At 53.9% G+C, this 10,407-nt stretch overlaps 1 protein-coding gene across 1 annotated transcript in view; it reads right to left on the reverse strand.

Moving 5' to 3' along the window:
* SCTR (secretin receptor) overlaps positions 1 to 9,748 on the reverse strand; it is a 64,866-nt gene extending 55,118 nt beyond the window's left edge. Inside the window, exon 1 of the mRNA XM_082841227.1 lies at positions 9,626 to 9,748. Coding sequence (XP_082697353.1) covers positions 9,626 to 9,676 — 51 coding nt within the window. The 5' untranslated portion in view covers positions 9,677 to 9,748. The remainder of the gene's footprint in view (positions 1 to 9,625) is intronic.
* Positions 9,749 to 10,407: the final 659 nt, after the last annotated feature.

The raw sequence follows: 10,407 nt of genomic DNA on the forward strand, positions 1-10,407 counted from the left end.
TTCATTCTACATTTCTTCTTCTTAAGTTGTAGTAAAATATACATAACATTTACCATTTTAACCGTGGTTTAGTGTACAAAGTTGTACAACGATCACCCCTGTCCATCTCCAGGACTTTTCAACTGGCCCAACAGAAACTCTGTACCAATTAAATAGTAACTATCCGCTACCCTTCCTGGAGTCCCTGGCAACCTCTATTCTACTTTCTGATTCTATGAATGTGTCTGTTCTAGGTACTTCATATAAGTGGAGTCATGCAATATCTGCTTTTTTGTGTCTGGCTCATTTCACATCCACATTGTAGCATCTATCAGAATTTCCTTCCCTTTTAAGGATGAATACTATTCCATTGTATGGACAGACCGCACTTTGTTCATCCATTCAACGCTGGGTTGTTTCCATCTCTTGGCTACTGTGAATATTACAGCCAGGAACAAAGGTGTACAAATATCTTTTCGAGTCCCTGCTTTGATTCTTCTGGGTACATACCCAGAAGCAAAATGTGTGGATCATATGGTAATTCTGTGTTTACTTTTTTAAAAAACCACCACACTGTTTTCCACAGCAGCTGCCCCATTCTACCTTCCCGCCAGCAATGCATAGAGTTCTAATTTCTCTATGTCCTCATCAACCTTTGTTATTCTGTGTTAATAATATCCATCTTAGTGGGTACGAAGTGAATCATCCCACATTTCTTTTACCCTTATCCTTCCATTAAAATTGAATAAACTGGGACTTCCCTTGGCGGTCTAGTGGTTAAGACTCCATGCTGCCAATACAGGGGGCCAAAATATATTTTTAAAGACAAAAAAGAAAAAGAAAAGATGAAGAAGGAAAAAACTATCATCTATAGTTCACCCCCTTTTAAAAAAAGTATTAAATATAATTTTACTTAAAATTCACAGGAGGAGAAACAAGTGAAGGTGAAAGTATTGTTAAAATTAATATAAAATTTTCCTCAAAACAAGAGCTATTAGTACTGAAAATTTCCCTTTAAACAGTTTTTAAAAATCAAGTTTGTCTCTTAGGGGAAAACATAGGCAGAACATTGTATGACATAAATCACAGCAAGATCGTTTTTGACCCACTCCTAGAGAAATGGAAATAAAAACAAAAATAAACAAATGGGACCTAATGAAACTCAAAAGCTTTTGCATAGCAAAGGAAACCATAAACAAGACGAAAAGACAACCCTCAGAATGGGAGAAAATATTTGCAAATGAAGCAACTGACAAAGGATTAATCTCCAAAATTTGCAAGCAGCTCATGCAGCTCAATATCAAAAAAACAAACAATCCAAAAATGGGCAGAAGACCTAAATAGACATTTCTCCAAAGAAGATATACAGATGGCCAGCAAACACATGAAAGGATGCTCAACATCACTAATCATTAGAGAAATGCAAATCACAACTACAATGAGATATCACCTCACACTGGTCAGAATGGCATCGTCAAAAAATCTACAAACAATACATGCTGGAGAGGGTGTGGAGAAAAGGGAACCCTCTTGCACTGTTGGTGGGAATGTAAACTGATACAGCCACTATGGAGAACAGTATGGAGGTTCCTTAAAAAACTAAAACTAGAACTACCATACGACCCAGCAATCTCACTACGGGGCATATACCCTGAGAAAACCATAATTCAAAAAGAGTCATGTACCACAATGCTCACTGCAGCTCTATTTACAATAGCCAGGACATGGAAGCAACCTAAGTGTCCATCGACAGATGAATGGATAAAGAAGATGTGGCACATATATACAATGGAATATTACTCAGCCATAAAAAGAAACGAAATTGAGTTATTTGCAGTGAGGTGGATGGACCCAGAGTCTGTCATACAGAGTGAAGTAAGTCAGAAAGAGAAAAACAAATACCGTATGCTAACACATATACATGGAATCTAAGAAAAAAATGGTCATGAAGAACCTAGGATCAGGACAGGAATAAAGATGCAGACATAGAGAATGGACCTGGGGACACAGGGAGGGAGAAGGGTAAGCTGGGACAAGGTGAGCGAGTAGCATGGACATATATACACTACCCAACGTAAGGTAGATAGCTAGTGGGAAGCAGCCGCATAGCACAGGAGATCAGCTCGGTGCTTTGTGACCACCTGGAGGGGTGGGATAGGGAGGGTGGGAGGCAGGGAGACACAAGAAGGAAGAGATGTGGGGATATATGTATATGTATAGCTGATTCACTTTGTTATACAGCAGAAACTAACACACCATTGTAAAGCAACTATACTCCAATAAAGATGTTAAAAGAAAAACAGTCCTATTCGTTTTCCCCTGGAGCCCTCCCTCCCACAGATCTCCTTCCTCTTCCCAACACCGGCCTGTGGTTTTGGGGGCCGCTCCCCGCTCCCCCTGCCGGAGTTCCATTTCCTGGACTCCCTTTTTCTTTACTCTTCTTCCTTGTTTTACAGAATCACGTTCTCTAGTAAATTCCTAAGAAAGCACATGAAGTAAATTTTTGAATCTCTGAAGGAGTGAAAAAGCTCTTATTCACTTGAGTAATTATCCAATTAATTAATAATTTGGAGACAGAAAAGTCCAACCTGCAGAGAGAGAAAATAACGAGGCAGACCCCAAAATAAGAGAGGAAAGATGTTAAGAGAGGGTTCTGCTAGCTATTTTGGACCCTTAAATCCGAAAAGGTAAAATCTGGGAGGAGATACAATGAAAACCTGTTGAATTCTGAAGGAGGTGAAGAAACGCAGCGTCACTCTGCTCATCACACTTTACAATATAATTACTCACCTGCCAACATTGAGACCGGAAAGGAATAGTTTCACGGGGGAAACAAGAGAAATACTAGTCTAGTTTATAGGATGAGAAAGAAAAAGAGGGCACTCGATCGTACAACCAGTTCGAAGCACAAGACGTCATCAAACACTTACTGGGCCCCCAGGACGCCCCGCAATCAAAGGCGAATGGACGCGGGTCCTGCTCCCGGAGCTCACCGGCTCCAAGGAGTCAGAGTGGCCCGAGGCGGGAGCGCGTGGGGAAGGCAGCCGCCAGGTCATGATGGACCACCAGCGGCGGCCGGGGCCCCCGGGAGGCGGCTGCACCCGGTAAGTCATCCTCACAGAGCGGAGAGGATGCGGACGGACGAGACGGAGCCGATGGGGGCCTGAGGGCCGGCTGAGGGCAGGTTGAGGGCAGGGCTGGCGTGGCTCCCATGATGCGTCTGCTCTGGGTGCCTCGATAGCTCCAAGCACAAGGAAACGAGATGTAGGCCTGGGGGCTGAGGTGAGAGAAGTGTGGTTGAGCAAGACTGGGTTTCTGACGCGGTAAGACAGCCAAAGACGCTCACACGGTAAGAGGGAGCAGGTCCAGAAGACCAAGGGCCAGAGACAGAGCCTCGGGGAACGACCCGCTCAGGCTGGGCATAAGAGCGTAAGAAAGGCCCACGCCAGAGGAGGGACCTTGCGCGAGGAGGAGCCAGCCACGCCAGAGGAGCCAGCCACGCGAGAAGGAGCCAGCCACGCGAGAGGAGCCAGCCACGCCAGAGGAGCCAGCCACGCCAGAGGAGCCAGCCACGCGAGAGGAGCCAGCCACGCCAGAGGAGCCAGCCACGTGAGAAGGAGCCAGCCACGCCAGAGGAGCCAGCCACGCCAGAGGAGCCAGCCACGCGAGAGGAGCCAGCCACGCGAGAAGGAGCCAGCCACGCGAGAAGGAGCCAGCCACGCCAGAGGAGCCAGCCACGCGAGAAGGAGCCAGCCACGCCAGAGGAGCCAGCCACGCGAGAGGAGCCAGCCACGCGAGAAGGAGCCAGCCACGCCAGAGGAGCCAGCCACGCGAGAAGGAGCCAGCCACGCGAGAGGAGCCAGCCACGCCAGAGGAGCCAGCCACGCCAGAGGAGCCAGCCACGCGAGAAGGAGCCAGCCACGCGAGAGGAGCCAGCCACGCCAGAGGAGCCAGCCACGCCAGAGGAGCCAGCCACGCGAGAAGGAGCCAGCCACGCGAGAAGGAGCCAGCCACGCCAGAGGAGCCAGCCACGCGAGAAGGAGCCAGCCACGCCAGAGGAGCCAGCCACGCGAGAGGAGCCAGCCACGCGAGAAGGAGCCAGCCACGCGAGAAGGAGCCAGCCACGCGAGAGGAGCCAGCCACGCCAGAGGAGCCAGCCACGCGAGAAGGAGCCAGCCACGCCAGAGGAGCCAGCCACGCGAGAAGGAGCCAGCCACGCGAGAAGGAGCCAGCCACGCCAGAGGAGCCAGCCACGCCAGAGGAGCCAGCCACGCGAGAAGGAGCCAGCCACGCCAGAGGAGCCAGCCACGCGAGAAGGAGCCAGCCACGCGAGAAGGAGCCAGCCACGCCAGAGGAGCCAGCCACGCGAGAAGGAGCCAGCCACGCGAGAGGAGCCAGCCACGCCAGAGGAGCCAGCCACGCCAGAGGAGCCAGCCACGCGAGAGGAGGGGCCTAGCCATTGGAGGGACCAGGCGAGAGGAGAAACGCCTCGAGAGGTGTGGTGGGAACAGCGAAGGGTAGGAGCCAAGGCAGGGAAAGGGACAGGGTGTCCTGGCACGGAATGCTTCCAAGAGGCTGGGGTCCCATGGGTGTCCTGCCCAGTTTGACCAGGACAGTCTGGGTGTGTGCCTGCTACCTTGATCTCATTATTCATTAACGTCCAGCTCCTCTCCTCAGTCGCGTGGTCCCCGGGTAGACCAAAGACTGCACCCTGTCTAGTGAATGTGGCAACACAGGCCCTGGTGACTGAAGCCCGTGGGTGGCGCGTGGGAGCCAGGGGGCGGCTGGCTGAGAAATGGGCGGAGGTGGAGGCAGGGGTCGTGGGTGAGGACTGGGCTGCCTCTGTGTCGTCTCAGGACACAGGCCACTGAGCATGGTAGGGGCGGGGGTGGGAGCACAGGTGTAGGGATGGCCGTGGGCCGGAGCAGAGCCTCTGTTCTGCCTGGATGTGTTGTGGACAGGATATCTGTGTCCCCCAACGAATACACTGATGCCCTAACCCCGGGTGTGGCTCTGTTTGGAGACGGGCCCATAAGGAGGTAATTAAGGTCAAATGAGGTCTAAGGGGTTGGGGCCCAGATCTGATAGGTTAGTGGCCTTATGAGAAGAGACACCAGAGGGCTCACTCTCTCTCTCTGCCCGCTCAGAGGAAAGGCCATGTGAAGGTAAGGCAGCTGTCTACAAGCCGTCTGGGGAGGGAGGGCTCCCCAGAACCCGACCATGCTGGCCCTGGATCTGGGACTTCCAGCCTCCAGAACTATGAGAAGATAAAGGTCCACTGTTTAAGGCCCCCAGTCTGTGGTGCTGTTATGGCAGGAGGAAGGGCACAGGAGGGTACAATTCAGACACATCTGTGAGAGCAAGATGTTGCTCAGAGGAAGTTCTTTCCCTGACTCTCAGGAAATGGGAGGTAGACCCGGTCTGTGGAAAATGAAAGAGGAGGTGGTGGGGCCAGAAATCTGAGAAGACACCAGGGGGAGCCTCTGGGAGCCAAGGTAAAGGGAACTGATGTGGGGCACGAAGGGATTCTGAAGCCTGGAAAACTCAGGAATCCTGGCAGCACGACGGGCAGGACATGATGCACCGGGGAGGTCCCTTCCCCAGAGGCCCCTTGGACTCTGTCAGACAGGGCCTGTTGAAGCTGGGTGGGTCCCAGGAGATCCCTGTTTTCTCGTGTCCTCTCGAATGCTGGGCAGCCCTCTGTTTGTCATGTAAGCAAGCAGATAGGATCTGAGTGTTGTGGGGCTTGCCTTGGGCTGCAGGTTGTTCCAGAGCCCGAGTGAAGGTCAGCGGTGAGAAACCTCAGCTTGCTAAGGGCAGGGGTGCAGGCACCAAACCAGGGGCCACTGCAGGGGCCGCCCTGTGGGCAGAGCTCTAATCCTGGTTATTAAGTCTGCGCTTTCAACAAGGGGTGCCAGGAAGAAAGCTCTGCCTGTCCCTGGCATGCGGGGAATACTGGGGACGGGACAGAGGGAGGGGAACTCTATAGCATCTCCTAAAGGGGGTGCCAAAGCCTAGAGGACTCCCCTAAACAGTGTGGGAAGCACACCTCCTGTTGGACTTCGTGACTCCAAGCTCATCTCTGGCCCCCTCATTAAAATGCTGTGTCCTGACAGTATTTTGTTTATGTTTTATGAAGTGATTAGATTAAACGGAAATTAGTGTCATTTTGCGGTTTGGGAGAGAATTTCATGACAGCGCCTTGGGCACCAGAAACCAGAGCGGCCTCTCTTTGGGAGCAGACCACATTCTGGCTAAGAACAGCTGGGTTTGGGTCCTCACGCCACCGTGTCCAGCTGGGTGACCTTGACCAGTGGCTCCATCTCTCTCTGAGCCTCTGTGTCATGTGCACAATGAGGGTACTGATTGTTGGTGTGAGAAGTAAATCAGTGCCAGGAAGGACTGAGCAGAGTACCTGGTGTGAAGTAAGTGCTCAGGAAGGGAAGCCTTCACCATCATCACTACCATCGTCATCAGTCACGTTAACTTAGGGACAGTAAACACTCGAAAAGAAACGCACAGATACTTCCTCAGAATATTGTCCAAAACTCCCAGGGACTTTCCTCTAAGAGGCCACAGTAGCCAGATCCTCTGGTGGCCTTTGCAGGCCTTCCTAAAATTCTGCTCACCCAGCTGCCACAGAGCTCGTCAGCCTCTGGGTCCAGATGTAGCCCACAGAGGGGCGGGGACCACCATGTGTGCCAGACCCCATCCTTCAAGTTTCTGTGTTTCTGCGCCGTCAACTGAGACGGAATGAAGTGGGGGGCGGGGGGGAAGGGAGGGTGGAGAAACCCAAGGAACCCATGCCCTGCAGAAGTCTTCTTGTCTGGAAATGGGTCTCCATCGGGTACACCTGCTTCTGTCCTCCGGCTCAGACTCCCTGTCACCAACCCCACTACCCTGAATCCAACATCCAGTGACACGTATTGTGAATCCTGTTCACGCATCTCCCCTGAAACATTACATTTAAGACAGCGGTTCTCAGCCAGGGCAGTTTTGCCCTGCCTGCTCCCCAAGGGCATTTGGCAATGTCTGGAGACACTTTGTGTTGGAACGACTCGGAGAGATGGCACTAGCTTCTGGTGGCTGGAGTCAAGGGGTGCTCCCAGCACCCCTTGTGAAAAGCCCACGTGTAATATCCAGGATTACAGCGTCAAAGTTAAGAAACCCTGCTTGAAGGAAAAAGCAGCCTTGCACCCCCCTTAACTCAGGTTCTCGGATGGGCAGCTTGCCAGATGCCCTGGATTTAAAAGCCCTCCCCTGAGTGACTCCTCCTCCTTTGCTGACGTATCTGTGTACAATTTTGTAAGCAACGATTGCTTTCAAGATGTCATGCTTCACTACCTGTTGCTATATGAAACTGCCCCAGCTGAGGACAGCCACTATGGATAGCAGCATCATTTCATTCACTCATTCATGCATTCATTCAGCCCACACACACTCATTGACTCCCCCTTACGCTGGGACAGGCTCTAGGGATAAAGGATGAGCGAGACTAAGTCTCAAGGCTCAAGCTCGAAGTGAACATATCGGGAAGGACAGATGTGCTGGTAAATAACAGCGTTCCAGGTAGAAGTCCTCATGAGAGACACGGGTGGGGACAGGCGAGGTGTGGCCAGGGTTTCCTACCCAGGTCTCAGAAAACTGCCCCATCAGCCATCAGCACTTGTTAGTCCACTGGCAAGGGACCCTCCCGACATCACCCTGTGGAAAGGCAGGGGAGGGGATAGTAATAAGCATTTGGCCTTAGTGACTGCCGCCCCTCCCCCCCCCCCCCCGCAATTAGAAATATGCCTATGATCTCCCTCAAGAGGGAGCACAAAGTGAATAAAGAATTGTTTGAGTGCCTTCAATTTCAAAATCGAATGTCTGACGCCTCAAACAAACAGGAAAAAAAAGCAGGGTTTCATAGGCTGGGAAATAGTCCAACCGAAGTAGTCAGTTCCACTCCTATTTGTTGAAGGAGTTCTCTGCCAAGAAGTGTGAACCTCAGGTCTGGATAAGCCCATAAAATCACCAGAGAACCAAGACTTACACACAGGAACCCACCTCGAAGAACACAAAGCGGTACCGGAGTGTATGAAAATGCACGTAAAGACAAAGGGCGTCCCGGACAGAGCTCTGGGCTCTATTTTCAGCGCTGCCACAAACCAACTGATGTGGAGAAGGTCGCTGCTCTCTGTGGGTCTCAGTTTGCTCCCCTGTAAAAGGAGGTAACTGGACCAGGGCATAATAAAACATCCTTCCAAGGCACACAGAAGACTTGAACCAAGGGGAGGCTCTCCTTTCCCCTCTGTTTATTCCTGAGATAACACCGGGGTCCCCTTGAGATTAAAATGTAGGTTGAACCTCAGTCCTGAAGCCCAGCTACCTGGAGCGGCTGCCTCCCAGCCCTGGGCACCGAATCACAACACACCTGGAGGCTGCACTGGGCTTCGAACTGTCCCCACCGTCTCAGGTGGCGTTTCCCCGAAGTGGGAGCTCAGACTAACGAGCGGGTGCTGTTGCCCTAGCACCTTCCAACTCCAGCCCTAGGACAAGAGGCTCCAAGTTACAAGCGAGCTGGGAACAGAGCCCCAAACGCCAGCCTGGATGCCACAGAGCCGCCCCTACTGCGTGCCAACACTCCCGTCAGCTCGGGAAGCAGGTCTTTCTTGCAGTCAAACAGGATAGGACTACAGGAAGGCAAGGTCACTGGACGCCAGGAAGGACTTGCCCAGGACAGAGACCGCAGACTCAGAATTAGGTTCCCAAGTGCTCTCCCTGGGAAGTTTCTTGGGACAGAGGCCCCGGCGGCCAGTTTGGAAGGCTGGTGGGAAAGAGTGGTTCTGGAATCTGTGCGCCCACTTCCCAACCCCCCGCCCTCGCTTCCAGCCAGCCAGTCTGGGTGCAGCCACTTTCCCATTCACAAATCCCACAGGGAGAGGCCCGGATTCCCTGGAGTTTCCGAGAAAGAAAGAAAAACACGCCACCCACTGCTGCCTTCTCTGTTCTCGGCCAGCTCCTCCCTGGGCCTGGTTTGGGGAGACCAGCTGCTCCCAGGAGTCCCCAGACACACAGACATTGGGGAGCCAAACCCACAGGAGAGACGAGGGGGAGAGCCGCAGACGCGGTCCCATCACAGAACCAGCAGCTGCTGCGGCCAGAGCTTTCGGAGGTCTCCCCATCCGCAGCCCGGTGTGTGTGCAAATGTCAAGGCTTTGGAGCAGACGGATTGGGTTCCAGTTGTCTTTTATCGGGGCAAGATTTTTGGTCTTTCCAAGTCTCGCTTTTCTTGTCCGCAAAGTGAGGGTGAAAACATCAACCTCGAAAGGCGATGATGAGGTTTCAGGCGATGCAAAGGAGTGAACGAGGGTTCAAGGAGATAACGCAGGCAAAGCGCCAGGCACACAAAACGCACGGCCAGGGGCGGCTCCAGAACTCCGCCTAGGAGGGCCCCGGAGGCGCAGCCGGGAGGAAGGGGTGGGCTGGAGGGCAAGGGGGTTATATCTCAGCGCTGCCTGCGCCCAGGCTCATGCCGATGGTGTTTTGGAGGAGCGGGCCGTCCGGAGAGGAGCGGAGAGAGATCGTAGCTGTGGGGGACGCATGCGGAGGAAGGGCCCCCACCCCCACCCCGCGTGGGACCCGCGGAGGCGCGCGTACTCACGGCGTGCGCGGCGCAGGCAAGCAGCAGCAGCGGAGGCAGGAGGGCGCGCATGGTGCCGCGTGCGCTCCCTGGGCGCCCCGACGGCCTCCTGCCCGCGTGCACCACCCGTTCCGGGCTCAGCGCTCCCAGTCTCCTCTCGGACCCTGGTCGGCCCCCGCGCCCCGGGGAGCCATGGCCCCACCCGGGACTTCGCCTCCTCGGACTAGGTGGCCGCGAGCCACGCTGCCCGGCCGGTTGATAAGGACGCGGCGCGGCGTGCAGTCCTCCGCCCACCGCGGCTGGCTGGGGGCCCGCGCGGAGGTCGGCGGCGGAAGAGGCAGAGGGAAGGCGCGGCCGCAGCGGCTCCCACGGGGCTCGGCCTGCCCCGCCGCCACACCCCCACGGACGGAAAGAGCCCTCCCCAAAGCCCGGGTCAGCCCCGCCGCCGCTGCGCGGCGTGCGCCACCTTTTCGAGCCTCTGTTCTCCTCCGGAACAACACGTCTAATAATACCCACCTACCTTCCGGTGAAAGAAGGTTGGGCGAGTGCCCTGTGACACAGCGGGCGCTTGGGAAATCGCTATGGCATCTATTTTGGGGGGCAGCTACTCTATTTCCGATTTTCACTTTATTTTTCTTTCTGATTAGTTACACACGCTCGTTCCAGAAAGTTGCACACCCATCATCACACTGAGAAGCCTTTGATGATCAGGTGAGACGGAGGAAGACCATCCGGTGTACCCAGGCGTTTGGGGCTGTGCTGGAGGCTTTGTGCTTCCTGGTGTCCCCGGGAGGCTATTTCAG

The sequence above is a fragment of the Leucopleurus acutus genome (assembly GCF_964270905.1).
Source record: "Leucopleurus acutus genome assembly, chromosome: 6".
NCBI lineage: Eukaryota > Metazoa > Chordata > Mammalia > Artiodactyla > Delphinidae > Leucopleurus > Leucopleurus acutus.